The 21,263-nt window shown below is 25.2% G+C and overlaps 1 protein-coding gene across 9 annotated transcripts in view; it reads left to right on the top strand.

The window, feature by feature from the left end:
- Nucleotides 1-21,263, top strand: part of LOC127290510 (retinal homeobox protein Rx2-like) — a 390,969-nt gene that overhangs the window by 270,049 nt on the left and 99,657 nt on the right. For 4 of the 9 annotated variants that reach the window (XM_051319125.1, XM_051319124.1, XM_051319123.1 and 1 more), the window contains 2 exons: nucleotides 5,853-5,905; nucleotides 5,970-6,033. The exons of the other annotated variants lie outside the window; for them this stretch is intronic. In XM_051319125.1, coding sequence (XP_051175082.1) covers nucleotides 6,009-6,033 — 25 coding nt within the window. In that variant the 5' untranslated portion in view covers nucleotides 5,853-5,905; nucleotides 5,970-6,008. The remainder of the gene's footprint in view (nucleotides 1-5,852; nucleotides 5,906-5,969; nucleotides 6,034-21,263) is intronic. 9 annotated transcript variants of the gene reach the window in all.

Raw genomic sequence — 21,263 nt, 5'->3', positions numbered from 1 at the left:
AGTTACTCTCGAACCTCTGGAAGTGGGACAAATTATTTTTGATCTCCTGTAAGTGAGATAATACGCACCTGAACCTCTAAAAGTGGGATACATTCTTCGTCTCTAGGTGAGGAAATATTCTTTTGAACTTTTTTGAATCTTTTGAACCTAAAGAAAATGCTCTAAAACCTCCTGAAGTGAGACAAAGATCTTCTGGCTTCGCATATTGGAGAGAATAAAGTTGTACTTGAACTATAGAAATAAATATAATCTGTATTATTATAGAAATAACTGAGACAGGAACCTCTAAAAAGAATAATAAGTTACTGTCGAACCTCTCTAAGAGAGATAAATACTCACTTGAACCTCTAAAAGTGGGATAAATTTTTTTTTGAACATCTTCAAGTGAGAGGAGGTACTGTTGAACCATTATAAATTTCTTTTAGACCTTTTTAAACACCCTGCTTGAAGATATATATAAATCCCTCTTGAGAGAAGATGCTTTCGAACCTCCTTAAGTGAGACAAGGTCTTCTGCCTCCGCGAATAAATGAGAAAATGCTTTTCTTGAACCTGCAAAACTATATAAGACACATGTATTTTTTATAAGTCAGAAAAGTTACTCTCGAACCTCTCTGGAGTGAGAATTTCTTCTCGGAACAGTTTTTATCCCACTTATCCAGGTTCGACAGTATCGTCAATATTTTTTTGACAGTTTTTTTCGTATTCAAAAATTAAAAAAAATGAATATATATATATTAGAACCTAAGTATATAAATATAATTAGCGTGCGTATATAAGTTTCGTGTTTTTCAAATCCCACTTATACAGGTTTGATTGTATTGTCCAGTATTTTTTTTTTTTGACAGTTTTTCACGTATTTAAATAAAATAAATGGATATATATTAGAACCTATAAGTATATAAATATAATTAGCGTCTGTATAAGTTATCCGTATTTTTCAATTTCCACTTATACAGGTTCGACTGTATTGTCAATATTATGTTTCTGATTTTGCATTATTAATTTATGTACCGAATTTTTCTATAATCATCATGAAAACAAAAAAAAAAAGAAAGAAAATGAAATATATAAAATTAATTTGCGGCGTTCAAGAGGAACAGGATTTCGCGTTGGGCGAAATTCTTAATGAGTCTTAGCCACTCTCGGGACTGTGGATACATATATATATATATATATATATATATATATATATATATATATATATATATGGGAAAAATACCATATATATATACAGAATAGAAAGAAAATATGATGGAGCACAAGAAGTGAAACTCATCCTTCTCCAAGTCTCAGGAGGCATCAAAGGACTGTTCGAATCCCGAAGATCATGAAAGTAACTGATGATGGAAGTATCAGTACTAACAGAGGATGCTGTATATATCTCTCAACATATATATATATATATACAAAATGTAGAGAGAAGGAAGAACGTGGCTACAATGGAAAAGTCTGTTTCGATGTACACTGGTGTATTCATCGCTATCTCTATTTTGTGGGTAGGCGTAACCACCGTTGGTAGCAGCTCCAATGAGAGAGTTGCCCGCCCTCCCAATACCCCACCGAGGGTCCGCCGTTCCAGGAGATTTATTGAAATTTTATTTTTATGGTCGTCGAGCACGGATCTTCGCCACACCGGATGGTTGGTGGTGCGCCCCGGATATATATACATATATATATATATATATATATATATATATATATAAAAATGTGTGTGTATATATATGTGAGCCGACGACTTTGCTGAAGAGAAAAAGGAGGAAAAGTGAGCTGAACGTAGGGCGAGAGTAGTTAGACGATTTTACCCTCACACACATACATACACCTATAAGGACAGAAAACAACGCGCGTCCCGCTCCTCTTTTTTTTTTTGCCCTATCGTTTTATTCGCCACAGCCTTTTAATTCAATAGCAATTTTTTTGTTCACCCTCCACACGCCATATCAAACAAGGTGACTTGGTCATTTTCAAGGAAAATTTATCGAATTTTCACAAAATGGAATTGAATACATAATTATGGATGATAATGTTTTTTTTATGCAAAAGAAAAATTAGAGGAATTTTTGAACAAAAAAAAATCGATTAATTTTTCTACTCTTTTATCTATTATACATCGGAGAAAAATAGAAAAAACGAATATAGTAATTTTTACTATACTTTGAAAGTAAAATCTCCTTTCCGGAGTTTCTGGTAATTTTTACTCAGAGGATAGTAAAATTTACTATTTCTGGAATAATTTTTATTTTAGGAGTAAATTTGACTATTTTCGATAGTAAAAATTATACTAGATATGTGTAGAAACTCGACGATTTACTTTCAAAGTATAGTAAAAGTTACTTTATTCATTTTTCTATTTTTCTCAGTGTGTATTTGTAAATATTTTTTTTATATTTATAAAAATAAATAATAATTAAAAAAAAAAATGTAAAACTAGAGAAAATTATTGATTGATCAAAAGATTTTGTAATATATAAAAATACACGAAGAAAAATGGAAAAATGAATATAATAACTTTTACTATACTTTGAAAGTAAAATCTCCTGTCTGGAGTTTCTGGTAATTTTTACTTATAGAGAATAGTAAAATTTACTATATCTGGAATAATTTCTATTTTAGGAGTAAATTTTACTATATTTTCGGAGTAAAAATTATTCAGAAATGCTCAGAAACTCCAGAGAAGAATCGCAGGCAAAGAATCGGAACAAAATTTAATGTATTTTTCTATTTTTAAAGAAAATGATGATTTAAATTTCGAAAATGCTTTGTTAAATTTTTGAAATAATTTAATTTTTAACTAATAATAACAATAATTTTAATAATTTAATTTAATTAAGTCAATTTTAGGTTATGTTATCTAATTTAATTAAAAAAATTTTAATTTTGTTTTAATTATCATTTTTTTAATTGTTTAAAATTTTTTGAAAAATTATAAATTATTTAAAATTTCACTGAAGCATTTTTAAAATTGTAACCATATGTTTTTATTTAAAAATACTAAAATGACTAACTTTTTTGTTTCAATTTTTTCTCTGATTCTTCCTTAAATATATATATATATATATACATATATACAAATTAGCAACACGTCATCAATTTCCTTATTATTTGTTTATATTAAAATTTTCTGTAATTCAAAAGACCATTGAACCGCAATATCAAATTCATCTCACGATTATCTTTATAAAAGGATGTTCTTCATTAGTTATAAAATAAGACAAAAAAAAAAAAAACTTAAATATATCATCGGAAGTCTCTGACAATTTTTTTCTTTAATTTAATTATGGTACACGTCTTTATTTTTCTCGAAGAGAAAAATTTTATAAACATATACACGAAAATAATTAATACCACACAGAGAGCGAGAGAGAATAATTAACAATATTTTTCAGTCCAATAAAAAATGTCTAATTAATAATAATTATTATTAATTAAAAATTTTATTATTTTTAATTAATTAATTGTTATTATTAATTAATTATTATCATTATTATTATTACTAATTAATAATAAAAAATATAGTAATAATAATTTATAATTTTTGTGAAACTGTGAAAAAATATTGAATTTCCATTGCGCGCTTTTGAGGCATGAAAATAATATATGTCGAAAAAAAAAATCGCGTCTTTTGTATATATATTTTCTTGTCAGAAATAAGCGCGCGCGTTGTTTGTTTTTGTTGTTCACAACGAATAAAGGATTCCAAAGAGAAGAACGGGGAATGGAAGCTGTCGGAGAAATTTAATATTCTCAACATAAAAGGACCACTAGGAAGGTGCACTTCGACATTCTTTCACTAATTTGAAAATAATTTGTAGTACAGAAGCCAGAACATCGCGTCTTCCTTCCTCTTTTAAAATTCTCTTAATATATATATATATATTCAAAGAATAGGTATTATAAAAAAAGGATTCTTTATCGATTTTTCATTATTTTTATTTTCAATAAAAAAAATTTTACAATTATAAAAATTAGATAAAAAATAATTATTTAATTTCAAAAAAAAAAAGAAACGTAAAATGGAAAATAGAAATTTTTTTTTTGATGGAAAATATTGTGAATTTTAATTGGTGAAACCAATAGCGTCTATTGACTTAGTTACAATTACATATAAACCGTGTCACTTTCAATTAGAGATTGATAACGATAACGGTGGACATACAACACACAATCACCAAGAGTGAAAATGGACCTATCGCTATATATATATATATATATAGCGTTGGCAGTGCGCGCATTTCACGTACAAACACTAATTGGATCAAAGGTGATTAATGCCTCTATCACGTACAATTAATATTGGCGAAATATTTTATGGTGTCATCGAAATTGCGAGTTACTGCGTTTTCATCATAAATTGAGAATAAACCGGTTTACATGAGAACCTTTCTACAAATTGAAATTTTTTTCATTCAAAATAATATATATATATATATATATATATTTCTTTGTTATATTTTTTCCAAAAAAAAAAAAAAGTTTATTTTTTTTTTATAAAAACTGAACAAATTTATGTTTAAGAATAAATAAGTATAATTTTTAGAATATTTAAATGTAATTTATTATATTTTTTAATATTAATAATTAATACCTACTAGTAATTAATATATTAGTAATTAAATAATTTATGGAATTATTAGAATTCTAAATTTTTAATTAATTAAACATTTTTTACTTTCTTTTTTTAAACAGTTATAAAAATATAAAAGTTTACAAATTATATAAATAATTTTTTTTTTTTTTTTTGAAAATAAGTAAAACTGATTGATTCTTTTAATAAAAATGTAGTCTCGGTGCGTTACTATTTATATATATATACGAGAACGTGATCGATTTTAAACAGCGTAGACGAGTGGCATCAAATTGACAACATGTCGAATGCAGGAACCATTGCCTCTAGCTAAAACACTACCCTCGGCGATAATAAAGTTTACAAATCTATTTGAATATATATATATATATATATATATAACTGCTAAAGTGTGACTAAAGGGATTTTTTTCCTTGACTCGGCAAATTTCTCAGTAAATTTTTTGTTTGAATAAAAAAGAAATTATATTTTTATTGATTTAACTTAATTTTTAATATGTAGAATTAATAGAGAATTCCTATAATTTTACCGAATTTTTATTTAGACTTTAAAAATACTAATAAATAAATAATAAATACTAATAAAAATAGAAATTTTTTTTTAATAAAAGTTTGAAAAAAAAAAAAATTCTGCATTAAAAAACAAAAATTTATTTTATTCAAATAATCGATTAATTGACTGAATAAATATTTATTTGTTTAATTATAAATTTTATAGAAATTAAACTATTTAAAAAAAAAAAAACTAAAAATTTAAAAATCATTTTTTATAGATAAATTTAAATAAATATTCTAGTTAAAAATTTTTTTGTTTTTTACTAACACAGAAAATTAAAAGGCATTAAAATAAGCTGCAACGCTTATTATTTTAATCAAATTTTGCTTATTTTAATACCAAAATTGATTAAAATAAGCAAAATTGGATTAAAATAATAAGCGTTGCAGCTTATTTTAATACCTTTTAATTTTCTGTGAAATAGAAAATTTGTAATAAAAACAAAATAATTAAAATTAGAAATTGTAAATTAAAGTTGTATAATTTTTATAGTTAATTTTATTTGAATAAATATTTGTTTTTCAATATATAGTAATTAATATTATTATTATTATTATTATTATTATTATTATTATTATTATTATTATTATTATTATTATTATTTATATTATAATTAATATTTTTATGATGATTATTTTAATTATTTTTATTATTATTATTATTATTACTATTATTATTATTATTATTATTATTATTGTTATTATTTTCAGGGTCCTCGAAGACGAAATGGAAAAAGAAAATGGAGAGAGAGAGAGAGAGAGAGAGAGAGAGAGAGAGAGAGAGAGAGAGAGAGAGAGAGAGAGAGAGAGAGAGAGAGAGAGAGAGAGGCATCCTCGTGTGTGATATTCGACCGTTAATGTTCGCCTATGACAAGACACACAGAGCACACAGGTAGGAATTTCCATTATTACATACCAGAATCCGGAATGTTCATGTTACGATCCCTTGGGAACATTTTAGCATACGTGAAACATGTTTTCTAGCCCATATTCAACGTCAACATTTCTTATATACCTTATAACGCATATACGTGAAGAGTTCATTTTTGAATTTCCCATTTTCGTTATGCGTGAATTTTATCCAAAAATAGTCGAATCTTTAAAACGAAAATACCTGGAGAAAAATAATTTTTCAAAATTAGTTTCTTTTTTTTTGTTTATTAATAACAATCATAGAGTCTTAATTTTATAACGAAATTTCGATTTTTTTTAAAAAAAAATCAACTTTTCATTATAAAATTAATTTGAAAAAAAAAAGTTATTAAATAATTTTTTTTTTTTTTCTTGAATTAACAAAAAGCAAATATTAAATGATGAATGTTTTTTTTTTAATTTAAATATACTTAATTATATACTATATGTAAATTTTTTAAATATCGCGAGACAATAATATTAAGATCATCATTATTTTTCTTAATTGTCATGTCTGATTGAAATTGACTTTTTTTACTTATAAAAAAATGAACGATTCTTATTCTTGTAAGAGACTTTCTTTTATTAATACAATAAAAGAAAATCTTTTCTATTTTAAAATTAAGACACTTTTTTCCACATGTATATAATATAATTTTGGAAGCGAAAAAAAGAAGTATAATATTTATCAGACATTGTTCAATATAAACAATAATTGAAGATCAGAAGAATTATATTCTTTTTTTTCAATTAATTAATTTACTATGTCATACAATTAATTGGATATTATATATATATATATATATATATATTAAAAGTGAAAAAATAAAAATGATTCGCAAATTATTTATAAAAATACGACGTCTGGACAAATATTTCTATTTCTATATAATTATATAAAAATATTTATTTTGGAGTTTTTAAATGAATTCTCAGAAAATTCTTAAAAAAAAGAAAAATAATAAAAATCAATTGAAAAAATATATTATTTTCTTTTTTTTATTTATACGAAAAGTGGGAATATTAAAAACAAATAATTAATTTTGAATTTTTTTTTTTACTTTTGAAGTAAAAGGCTAGTTTTTCTTTTCAATTGTAAATAATGTCACTTGTGGCACAACTATAGGCTGCATGTTGAGATAGGTCGTTTCACAAGGATTTAGTGACTTCGTTAAGCTGTAAGCTTCATTCAATTTTCTCCAATTTGTGGCAATTTGTGCTTACAGCACCCACATATAGTCGCATACCACTTTCACGCGGTGATTTCGTCATCGATCGTATATATATATATATATATATATATATATATATATATATACATTTATTAATTTATTTACACGCTAAAAAAAACAAACACACATACAGTTGAATTTGAAAAAAAAATTATTTATTTAATTAATAATAAAAAATTATTCTACTATAATTATCGCACAATTAATAATGTAGTAGTAAGAGTCCATTTTAGTTAGACAGATTTTTTTTTATTTGATATTAATAGTAAAAGACATTAATTTCAATTGTTTGAAATTTTTTCAGTAGTACAAGTCAATATTTACTTCGACTTTTAATATTATTTTAAAACTTATTAGTAATTTAAAGAATCAGTAGCAAAAGTAAATTTTTGATCAGACTTTTTATATTTTTAATAGTAGATTAAATTGGTTTTAGTCAGACTTAATTTCTGAATTAGAAAATAAGTAGTAATAGTAAATATTTGGTAAGACTTTTTATTTTATTTTTTTAATTTTTATCAGTAGAACAAATCGGTTATAGTCAGACTTAATTTCTGAATTAGAAAATAAGTAGTAATAGTACATATTTGGTCAGACTTTTTATTTTATTTTTTTATTTTTATCAGTAGAACAAATCGGTTTTAGTCAGACATATTGACTGAATTAAAAAATAAGTAGTATAAATATAAATACTTAGACACAATTTTTTGTATTTCTATTAGTAGTTTAAATCGGTTATAGTCAGACATAAATTATAAATTAGAAAATCAGTAGTGAAAGTGAATATTTAGCCAAACATTTTTACTAATTTTTATTAGTAGATCAAATCGACTTTAGTCAGACATGATGAATTTTGTCAGTAGTACAAGTTAATATTTAGTATGACTTTTTATATTTTTTTAAAAACTATTAGTAGTGGATGTAAATATTTAGTAAGACTTCAGATATTTGTAATTTTTTTGTAATATTATTAGTAGATAAAATCGGTTTTAGTCAGCCATAATTGGTATATTTATAAATCAGTAGTAGAAGTAAATATTTAGTCAGACATGGTGATTTTTTTGTAATTTTATTAGTAGATAAAATATATTTTGGTCAGACATAATTGCTAATATGGAAAATCAGTAGTAAATGTAAATTTTTGGTCAGACTTTTTTTTGGTATTTTTATTAGTCGATGAAATAGGATATAATCGGACATAATTGCTGAATTAGAAAATCAGTAGTGAAAGTAAATTATTGGTCAGACTTTTTATTTTATTTTTGGTATTTTCATTAGTAAATTAAGTCGGTTTTAGTCAGACATAATAGCTTAATTTAAAAATCAGTAGTAGAAGTAAATATTGAGTCAGACATTGTAATTTTATTAGTAGAACAAATCGGTTTTAGCCAGTCATAATTACTAAACTGAAAAATCAGTAGTATAAGTAAATTTTTAGTTTTAGTCAAGACATAATTTCTAAATTGGAAAATCAGTAGTAAAAGTAAATATTTAGTAAGACTTTGTAATGTTTTGTGAAGATATTAGTAGATCAAATCGGTTTTAGTCAGACATAATTCCTAAATTGGAAAATTAGTAGTAAAAGTAAATATTTAGTCAGACTTTTTCAATTTTTTAAGTAGAAAAAGTCGGTTTTAGTCAGCCGAAACTTGTTCTTCTTTGCTTTTCCCTTACATCAAACATTTGAAAAATAGTTTTCTCCTTTTCCCTTATTAATCATAAAAATTTTCCTTAAGTATTTTGACTTTTTACAAAGGAAATGTAAAATTTTATCTCTAGTAAATCTACATTGTTTTTGCCTATATATATATATATATATATATATATATATATATTTGTGTTAAACTTTGTTGCACGAGTACTGTTTTGGCCCTTCTCTTTCTCTTCCTCCTCGACCCTGTGAAGTACTATTCTGAAAATTATTACATTCTAGCGGGGTGCAGAATATTAGCTCCGCACGTATGCTTTCATTAGTCGTTACGTTCGAGCATTTCAATATAGCGCGAAACCACCCTCTAGTCTCGTTCACAGGTCTATAATATCCACGGGGCACTTGCCGACTCTAGCGTGCTTCATTTAAACCCGACTAGAGTTCCAATCATATCTCACATTCCAGATTCGGTAACGAGAATTATACAACCCGAATATATGTGTCCATTGTTCATCCAAATTTCCAGGAATGTTTTGATTTCAGGAATGTTTTGAGATCAAAAATATTTTCCAAACCCAAGTTATATATATATATATATATATATATATATATATATATATATTTCGAATGTGGCAATGTACGTTTCAATATCTATTTTTTTGTCTTCGAAATTGAAATTTTTTTTTCTTTCACTTTTTAAAATTGTATTGAGAAAAAAATATATTCTCAATATAAGAGGCTAATGAATGTTAATAAGAAATTTTTTATACTGGAAAAAAAATTTATTTAATTAAAAAAAACGGTGTCTGACTAAAATCGATATTATCTACTAATAAGAATAAAAATAAATAAAAAGTCTGACAAAATATTTACTTATACTACTGATTTTCTAAATTAGCAATTATGTCTTAATAAAACCGATTTGATCTACTAATACCTTAACAAAAAATTACAAAGTCTGACTAAATATTTATTTTAACTACTAATAACATTATAAAAATATAGAAAGTTAAACTAAATATTGACCTTATTACAGAAACAAATACAAACGTTTAATGAAGTCTTTCAAAATATTTACATGTACTGCTGATAAAATTATTGAAAATTTACAAGTCTGACAAAATAATTACTTGTTCTACTGATAAAATTAATGGAATTTCAAGTCTCACTAAAAATTTACTTATACTACTGATTTTTTAGTTTAGTAATTATGACTGGCTAAAACCGATTTGTTCTACTAATAAAATTACAATGTCTGACTAAATATTTACTTCTACCACTGATTTTTTAATTAAGCTATTATGTCTAACTAAAACCGATTTAATTTACTAATAAAAATACCAAAAAAATAAATAAAAAGTCTGACCAATAATTTACTTTCACTACTGATTTTCTAATTTAGTTCTATCTGACTAAAATCAATTTTATCTACTAAATATTTACATCCACTACTAATAGTTTTTAAAAAAATATAAAAAGTCATACTAAATATTAACTTGTACTACTGAAAAAATGCATCATGTCTGACTAAAGCCGATTTGATCTACTAATAAAAATTAGTAAAAATGTTTGGCTAAATATTCACTTTCACTACTGATTTTCTAATTTATAATTTATGTCTGACTATAACCGATTTAAACTACTAATAGTAATACAAAAAATAGTGTCCAAGTATTTATATTTGTACTACTGATTTTTTATTTCAGTCAATATGTCTGACTAAAACCGATTTGTTCTACTGATAAAAAGAAAAAAATAAAATAAAAAAATAAAATAAAAAGTCTGACCAAAAATTTACTTTTACTACTGATTTTTTAAATTACTAATAAGTTCTAAAAAAAATGTTAAAAAAAATTTTAATATATAAAGTCTGACTTAATATTTACACTACTAATAGTTTTTAAAAAAATAAAAAAGTCGGACTAAATACTGACTTATACTACTGACAAAATTACAAACGATTCAAATTTTAAAAAAAATCAATTCAATTCAATTAAAAATTTTTCAATTACAAAAATTATTCTAATTTTTCTCTACTTTTTGTTTTGGTTTGTTTTTTTAAAACCTTTTAGAATTCCTTTTTTTTCTCTCTTTCTTTCTCTTTCTCTCCACATTTTCGCGATTCTTTTTCTTTGCAAGTTAATTTCGCACAAGTCAAGAAAAGTACTCGAAGAATAAAGTTCAGGTAAGACCGATATATATATATATATATATATATATATATATATATATATATATATATATGTATATATATATATATATATATATATATATACATGTGTGTGCGCGCATTTGGAGGGAGTTTGTGTACAAAGTCCGAAGTTTAATTAGTTTTTAGAACGTAGAGAACAATGAGACAAGAAAAAGAAAGAGAGAAAGAGAGAAAGAAGATTTCAAAGACTGAAAAAGAAGGAAAGCGAGTTAAGTTTAGTGCAACTTGTGTAGTCTTGGGACAATTTCAAGCTGGAAGTTTTTCAATTTTCTTAGCTTTACTCCGGCTCACAGTGAAAAGCCAGGGACTCTCGTGATTCTCCTTCTGTCGTTATCCCTCCGTTAGATTTGTTTATCGTTATCGCAATACAACCGAGACACTCAATCTCTTTTCTGCCTATACATATATTCTTAAAAAAAAAAAAAAAAAAACAATTAAGCTTTTCTACTTTTTATTTATTTTAATTTTTTTCCAAACTAAAAAAAATTTCACATTTTTATCTAATAAAAATTTTCACTTTCATTATCGCGTATATACTTTATTAAAAATTCAGTAAAATTCGAAATAATTTTGATTTTCGTTGAGAAAAATCATATATATATATATATGTATATGTAAAGTAACGAATTAGAGTAATTAAAGTAGTTCGTGAATAACTGTAAAATTGAAGTTGATTAAATTAAAATTTTCACTTTAGACGTATAAATGAAAGTTAATTTAGTTTTAAGTGAATAAAAATCTTAATTAAATTATTTTACTTTTATTTGAATTTTATGTAGCACACAAATATTTCCAAAATGATGATAAGTTAAAATTTAAATATTATTTTTATCTATTTCAATTTTATAATTACAATTAAAAAAATTTATAAAGAAATTAAAAAAAATATATATATACCCGTGTGGAAAAAGCCACGATCTTGCCCTCAAGAGTTCGGGGCCCCCGGCGGGGGCCCATGAGGGCTGATCCATATGGCGAATCCATGAGGGGCACCGTAGGGGCCCGCATGGATCGCCCTCATGATCGATTAGCAAAATTTTCTAAGTCCAAAAATCAAATATTTTTTTATCACCAAAAAATTAATGTTTATAATGATTCAGAACAACGAAAAACGCATTTTTAATAAAAATATATTTACACTTTTTTGAAAATAACACTCACACTTATGGCAAAATAGATGAGGGCCACAGTAGGGGCCCGCATGGATCGCCCTCATGATCGATTAGCAAAATTTTCTAAGTCCAAAAATCAAATATTTTTTTATCACCAAAAAATGAATGTTTATAATGATTCAGAACAACGAAAAACGCATTTTTAATAAAAATATATTTACACTTTTTTGAAAATAACACTCACACTTATGGCAAAATAGATGAGGGCCACAGTAGGGGCCCGCATGGATCGCCCTCATGATCGATTAGCAAAATTTTCTAAGTCCAAAAATCAAATATTTTTTTATCACCAAAAAATGAATGTTTATAATGATTCAGAACAACGAAAAACGCATTTTTAATAAAAATATATTTACACTTTTTTGAAAATAACACTCACACTTATGGCAAAATAGATGAGGGCCACAGTAGGGGCCCGCATGGATCGCCCTCATGATCGATTAGCAAAATTTTCTAAGTCCAAAAATCAAATATTTTTTTATCACCAAAAAATGAATGTTTATAATGATTCAGAACAACGAAAAACGCATTTTTAATAAAAATATATTTACACTTTTTTGAAAATAACACTCACACTTATGGCAAAATAGATGAGGGCCACAGTAGGGGCCCGCATGGATCGCCCTCATGATCGATTAGCAAAATTTTCTAAGTCCAAAAATCAAATATTTTTTTATCACCAAAAAATTAATGTTTATAATGATTCAGAACAACGAAAAACGCGTTTTTAATAAAAATATATTTACACTTTTTTGAAAATAACACTCACACTTATGGCGAATCCATGAGGGGCAACGTAGGGGCCCCGCATGGATCGCCCTCATGATCGATTAGCAAAATTTTCTAAGTCCAAAATTCAAATATTTTTTCGTCAACAAAAAATTAATGTTTATAATGATTCACAACAATGAAAAACGCGTTTTTAATTAAAATATATTTTCACTTTTTTTGAAAATAACACTCACACTTATGGCGAATCCATGAGGGGCACCATAGAGGCCCCGCATGGATCGCCCTCATGATCAATTAGCAAAATTTTCTAAGTCCAAAAATCAAATATTTTTTCGTCAACAAAAAATGAATGTTTCCAATGATTCAGAACAACGAAAAACGCGTTTTTAATAAAAATATATTTACACTTTTTTTGAAAATTCACCTGAGATGATTCATGATAATAATCATAAAGCATATAATTAATTATATTTTATAAATTGCATTTGATTGGAAAATATAATTTAATATCTTAACTTTAACTAAATGATGTTAAGCACTTTTCTTTGTTAGGTATTTTTGAAGTTTAAATAGCATCAAGAAGTTAGCATTCGTTTTGAAGTAGCGTGCGTAGCGTAGTTGGTAAAGCGTTAGACTCATAGTCCGTAGGTCGTAGGTTCGATTCCCCCCATGCGTTAGATTTATTTATTTCTCAGGTTTGCGTTTAATCATTAATTCTATGTATGAATTAATTGAAAAATGAAAATATCCGTTAATAGTATGCATAAATTACATATTTTTTAATTTTTTAATTAATTAATTTATTATTACTTTTAATTATATCCGACAGTTAATTAATTAGAACGTTAATTAATAAATTCAATTTGAGTAAGAATTTAATTTAAAATTGAATAATTATTAAATAAATACGTTATTTATTCATAACTTAAGCTTATTTATTATTAATTAACTTTTATTATTAATATTATTGATTAAAAAACATTATGGCAAACTTGAGGGCAAGATGAGGGCAAACGTGAGGGCCCATAAGGGCGCCCGTAGGGGCACCCTCATGGATCGCCCATGCGGGCGCCCTCATCGATGAGCATGTCGTTTCCATGAGGGGCCCCTATGGATCATCCATATGCGGCCCTCATGGCATGAGGGCGATCCATAAGGGCCCCCGCTGGGGGCCCACATCACTTTTCCACACGGGTATATATTTATATATTTAATTTAATTTAATATTATTATAATTATTTTTTTTAATAGTAAAACTATTTTATATTATTTTTTTTTATTATAAAATAATAATTATAATAATAATATCTCAGAGCCAATTAATTTTTTTATATCAATTAAATAAAAAAAAATTTATTTGGCACAAATAAAATTTTATTTAGCGCGAATAAATTTTTTATTTAATTTAAATCAAATTTATTTGGCTCTAAAACAAATATATGTTTTATCTGGGTTATTAATAATAATATTAATAATAATAATAATAATAATAATAGTAATTTATATTAATTATTATTAATTAAGATTTTATCTAATATCAATTTGAAAATAATTTTCGTTCGAGTTTTTTTTTTTATATTAAATAAATGGAAAACGATAGGAAACAAATTTTTATTTTCAATATTGAAAAGTAATCTGTAGTTTTAAAAAAATTCTCATTAATTTCTATGCTTTTAATTTCTTCCGACTTTCAGAGATACGAATCTGCAGGACTTCATTAAAGTACACCCTCTTTGAAATTTCCCTTTTCTCTCCTTTCTCTCTCTCTCTCTCGTTCTCTTTTTCTCTCTTTCTTGCCTTCGATGTTTCTCACTAGAGTCTTCATCTCTCGTTTTCTCTCTCTCTCTCTTTCTCTCTCTTTCTCTCTCGATTCTCTCTCTGGTGTTGCACCAAGACTCTCCTAATGGAAATTGATTACCACAAAAAGACGATATCTAAATCATGCTGCACGCCTTCTCTATTTCCCTCTTCGTCGCTTACTTTTCCTTTTATTTATTTATTTTTTTTTTTTGCTCTTTTTCTTTTTTTTTGCCTTTCTCACTTCACTTTTGCTCATCTTTACGATTCTATGAAAAACATTAAATAAATACAAAATCCTTTTTCGACAGAATAATTTCACAGGGAACGCTATCTTATACCTTCAATCCTAACATATCACCTCAATCAGCAATTACTTTTCTTGGATTTATATATAGAGATTTTTTTTTGTTTCCTTTCGTGATGAAAAAAGATTTTTTTTTTCTTCTATTTTTTTGTAAAAAATAATGGCAAATACTTTTTTTTTGCAAAAATAGATATCCTTTTAGAAACTGTTCAATTTCTATTAAATTCAGAAAAAAAAATATATATATATATTTCTTATAAATTCTCTTAACTGATGCATAAAGTCTCTTCAATCATTTATATTGATAATAATTCATTCAAGTCGTTCTATATTAATATTCAATTATAATATATATATATATATATATTGATAATTTCATTAATATGTTTTTTTTTGATCATTTTAATATAAATGTATTTAAGAGAGATTTTTATTATTGTTAATTTAAAAAAAAAAAATTATGAAAATTTTGAAAATTTCAAGTGAAGAGGAAATTTTAATTTTATACAAAATATTAACGTTGACATAATTGCTAAATTAAAAAATCAGTAGTAAAAGTAAATATTTAGTCAGACTATTCAATAATTTATATTTCCCATATATATGAATTTTCCGAAAAATTTCCTAATTAGAATTTCGGGAAATTTTCCTTAAAAAAAAAAAAAATCCTTCCACATGGTCGACGTTTATTTTAGTAGATTAAATCGATTTTAGTCAGACATAATAAATAATAATAAATAAATTAAAAAATCAGTAGCAATGGTAAATATTTAGTAAGACTTCTTTCCGTTACTTAACTATTATCAAATAAATATTTACTTGTACCATGTATATATATATATTTTTTTTTTGTATTAAATTGGACCAATTATTTTTCTATTTTAAACAAATGCCATTTAATTGACTCAAATAATAATTAAATATTTAATTCAAATAATCAATTAATCGATTATATGAATTAAATAAAAAAAGTTTTCAATTTCATTAGAATGATTTTTCTAATACTAAAAAATTGCTACAAATTGAGAATATTTTTTCTGTCACTGTTTTTTTTTTTATACAATGAGATTTTGTCTCAACTAAAGTTTTGTGACGAATATTTTTTTTGTATCTGAAAAAAAAAAATTTTTTTTTCCCTGTCTGTGAAAAACGCATCAATATGTATAAGAGTTGAGACGATTTTTAAAATTCGTCAAGAAGTGGATTTAGTATCAACGTCTTATGGACTTCTTTTGGTCACATGTACGTTTATATATATATATATATATATATATATATATATATACATATATAGTTTATGAATATAGTGTGTACTGGTATATATAACTATATATGTCGTTGCACTTGCAAGTACAGTATTCTTGATCCCGTAGGATGAACTCTGGACTTACGACTAAAACGTGGCAAGATTTACACCGAAACTTAAGTCCGAACTAAAGATTTATTACCGCTTCCACTGTCTCCAAAGCCTCGACTTTCGCATATACGACTCTGACTCGAGAGGGAATACCCTGCATTTTTATGCGCTGCCATTATATCATCGCAACTTGTGATTTATAGAGGATTTAATTATTCGCGGATAACAAACAAAAGAAATTTTTTTTTTTTTATTTCTTTTTTTTTTTTGGAAAATAAAATTCCCTTTTTCTTAAGCTATATAAAAAAAAAAAAATTTTACACCGAAAAAAATAAGTTCTTAATTTTAGAGGATTCCTCTTCTTTTGACGCATTTTTTCCTCTTATATATGAGCACTAAAGTATTCATATCTAATTGAGAGGATTTTCCTCTTCTATATTTTTGAGAGGAATAATCTCAAATACAGAGATATTCATCTTGTTAAGGAATAATCTCAAATAAAGAGATATTCATCCTACGTTAAGTTTAAAAATGTCAATCTTCTTTATTTAATTAGAAGAAATTATATAGGTTAGTTCATCCTTTAGAACTTGGATTTATTTATTTATAGGAAAGAAATCATTTTAGAGAAGGATACATGGCAAAAACACGATTTTCTATTTAATAAAAATACTAAAATTTTTTAGTTTATGAAAAATACTTTTTTTAACTTAGATTAATTTTTTAAAATAAAATGAATATAGTATGCAAGTGAAAAAGTTTATCAATTATTTACATAATAATTTTTATTTACTTCCTTTCAAAAAATCGAAAAAGTAATTTACAAATAAAAAAATATGGAAGAGAAAAATTCATTCTTATTTTTATTTATTTAAAAATGAATATATTTTTAAAATAATATTTATAGATTATGATGCTGAAAAAATTTAATTCTAACTGGAATATTACAAAATTCTAATCATAGAAAGAATAGGGATTAAACACATTGATATTAATTTATTACGAAGCTGTAGTACGCAACGTTTATGATAAACGATTATTTTTGAAGAAATAATTTTTTAAAATAAAAATTCTTTAATTTTTTGTCTAAAAAATATTTTTTTTTTTATAATTTGTTGATTAATGAAAACTACAAGAAATATTTTTTAGGCAAAAAATTAAAGAATTATGCATTTTAAAAAATATTATAATTATTATAATTATTATTATAATTATTATTATAATAACATTATTGATTATAAGTAATTAATATTATTTTCAAAATTACAGATGTAATTTGTTAGTTCTACTTTACATAGAAGTCAGTTTTCGAACAGTTTGAAGGTGTGCGTAAAAAAACAAAAAAAACTATATTTCTAGAGGAATAATCTCAATTATATATAGAAAAAAAATCTCAATTGAAAAAGAATACTTTCAATCGAAAAAAAAAGATTAAAAGTATAATCATCTAAGCAAAATGTTCTTAAATGAAAAAAAAAGAATCCTCTATTTTTTTAAATGAATATTCATATATTGAAAATAAAATGTAAAAGTAAATGTTGAGAGGAATTTTCTTCTCATTTTAAGATTTTATTTTTTTCGGTGTAAATTTAAAGTAAAAAATAATTTAAAAATCTTTTTTTTTTCTTTAATTTAAAAATTAATAAAAAATATCAATACCAAGTAAAAAAATACATATTTGGTTTAAATAATTTTTTTTTAGTTTAAATAACAAAGAATTCAAATTTTGAAAATATTTTCTTAATTGAAAAATAAATTTTTATTATATAATTATTAAAAGATCAAACATGGAATTTTTGAAAAAAAAGCAAAAATATTTCACCTAATTTATTTATCTATATTTTTTTTCACCTCGTACTATTTCGTGACGCGTTAAAATTTTCTAATAATCCAAAAAAAGGGGTTGATATATGTAAAATACATTTTACGGGCACAATCCTTTTTCCTTTCTCTCTCTCTCTCTTTTTTTTTTGACTCTCATGAACATCTCTTGATCGAAGTTCCAATTAAGAGGCATGACTTACCGACTCTTTTTTGGTGTTAAATAAATTGTCAAAAATTCCTATTCACGTGATAGATTAACAATAGGGACAAAATTTTCACTGTCTAAAGGGAAAATAAAAAATTGTTGACAGAGTGCGCCCAACTCTTTATCTTTTTTTTTTCTCTCTCTATGGAGGGTTTAGCTTCTCTCTGTGTTTTGTTTGTCCGGAAACATGCACGCAATGTGAAGTCATCCTTCAAACGCGTGACTTACGCTCGCCCAAAAGCCCAATGCTACACCCTGATGTATATATTGTACATAAATTATCTCGGAAAGATCATCGACCACATTTGCTAAATGTGTGTGTTTATTTGTCTGTGTATGTATGTGTGTTAGTGTTTGTATTTACGATCAATATACGATTTTCCCACTCAACAATAAATCGTATAATTGATGTCTAATTTTACTTTTTTAATTTATCATATATCACTTAAAAAAGAAAAATTTGCATATTTTTTATTTAAGAGAAATATTAATCGATTGGAAATTATCTATAATTATTATCTATTTTTTATTTGTTACTGTTTTTTCCTATCACTTTTAAGAGGATCGGGACAGAAAGATATAAGTAATTGTACTAGTAATTTATAGTAGTAATTGAGAACAATGGAAAATGGAGTAAAATTCGAAATTTTTGAAAAATGCTCCATTTTCCATTGTTTTCAACCATTTAATCCCCAAAAACAATGGAAAATGGAGCATTTTGAAAATTTTAACCCTTTTTGCTTTATTTCTTATTGTTTTAGGGGATTAAAGGGTTGAAAACAATGGAAAATGGAGCATTTTGAAAATTTCAACCCTTTTTGCTCCATTTCCCATTGTTTTACGGGATTAAAGGGTTGAAAACAATGGAAAATGGAGCATTTTTCAAAAATTTTAACCCTTTTTGCTTTCTTTCTTATTGTTTGAGGGGATTAAAAGGGTTGAGAACAATGGAAAATTGAGGAAAATTCAAAGTTTTTGAAAAATGCTCCGTTTTCCATTCTTTTCAACCCTTTAATCACCTAAAACAATGGTAATTGGAGCAAAAAGGGTTGAAATTTATAAAATGCTCCATTTTCCATGGTTTGAGAGGATTAAACGGTGGAAAACAATGGAAAATGGAGTAAAATTCGAAATTTTTGAAAAATGCTCCATTTTCCATTGTTTTCAACCCTTTGATCCCCTAAAACAATGGAAAATAGAGCATTTTATGCAGTTAATTCCTTTTTGCTCCATTTTCCATTGTTTTAGGGGATTAAAGGGTTAAAAACAATGGAAAATGGAGTATTTTTCAAAAATTTTGAATTTTACTCCATTTTCCATTGTTTTCAACCCGTTAATCCCCTAAAACAATGGAAAATGGGGCAGAAAGGGTTAGACTCCATAAAATTCAACCCTTTTATCCCCTAGAACAATAAAAAATGGTAGTAATTAGTTTCGGGAGTGCTCGGAATTTTTTAGTTCGCGAACGAAAAAATCTTTTTTTTATTATTTTTAAATTTCTTTATTTTATTTTAGTAAAAATTTTTCCTTTTTAATTTCCGGAGTGTTGGAAATTCTGAAAACCGCGATCACTTAAAATTTTGCAAAAAAGTAGTTACTTTCTTAACTACATTAATTTGCGTTTTTCAGGAAAATTTCGAAAGATTAATTTTTTTATTACAAACACCCTTTTAAAGTGTACGAAGGTTTAAACTTATTACACTAATTGCCCATAATAATAATCAGCAGATTTGACGTTAAAAAAATTTTTTTAAATAATAAAATTTACAATTTTATTAAAAAATTAATTTGTAATTAAATTTTCCTAATTAGCTATTTAAAGTAGTTATATATGTTTGATGATAATGGGAATAGAGAATTTTAATTTAATATCTCAGTATCTTGGCGAGAGAAAGAGAGAGAGAGAGAGAGAGAGAGAGAGAGAGAGAGAGAGAGAGAGAGAGAGAGAGAGGCGGAAGGAATAAAGTAAAAGTATCGATATCGTCGGCCTTTTTAGTGCCCCTTTTGTATCGTGGGTAGGTCGCCCCATTGGATTAGAAGACCCCATAGAGGGAAAAATGTAATATAAAAGGCTTATGGGCTAAGCTGTTAATATGTTGTACGACGGCCAAAGAAACTATGTATATATTACTATAATGTACAAACATATGTCCTTGTAATCTTTTACCACCTAAAAATGACTTTTGCGGCTAACTTATTGACCTTTCATTATTTTATCATTTAAAATTTTTTCATATTTTGCAAATTTTTCAAACCTTATTATATCAAAATTAACAAAAATTAATAAAATAATAAATTTATTTATTTATCATAAAATGAAATTAAAATTAAAATAAATTTATTATAATTTATTATTAAAAAATAAATAATACAATTTTAGTTATGTTATGTTAAATAATAATAATAATAATAATAATAATAATAATAATAATAATAATAATAATAATAATAGTAATAATAATCTATAACAATACTTTTATTAAATTTTGTTCCGCAAGCCTTTTCTTTCATTTAAGCATTCTTTTTTTATTATTATTTGATTTCAATTTAGTGTTCACTAGAGAGAAATGAAAAGTTCCAACTTGGCTTCTATTAGCAATTCAATATACCTTCCCTTTTTTTTTTCCTTGTTGTTCTCGAGTGCGTGGCGTATGAATATTTCATATTACTGTAGCTTCTTTTCCATTTCATTTGTCTCCACTTTTTTCAAATCTTCTTTAT

This window comes from Leptopilina boulardi, unplaced genomic scaffold (genome assembly GCF_019393585.1).
Source record: "Leptopilina boulardi isolate dan_hultmark-lab unplaced genomic scaffold, ZJU_Lbou_2.1 LbouV2_70, whole genome shotgun sequence".
Taxonomy (NCBI): Eukaryota; Metazoa; Arthropoda; class Insecta; order Hymenoptera; family Figitidae; genus Leptopilina; species Leptopilina boulardi.
This window is presented reverse-complemented; position numbering and strand designations above follow the sequence as displayed.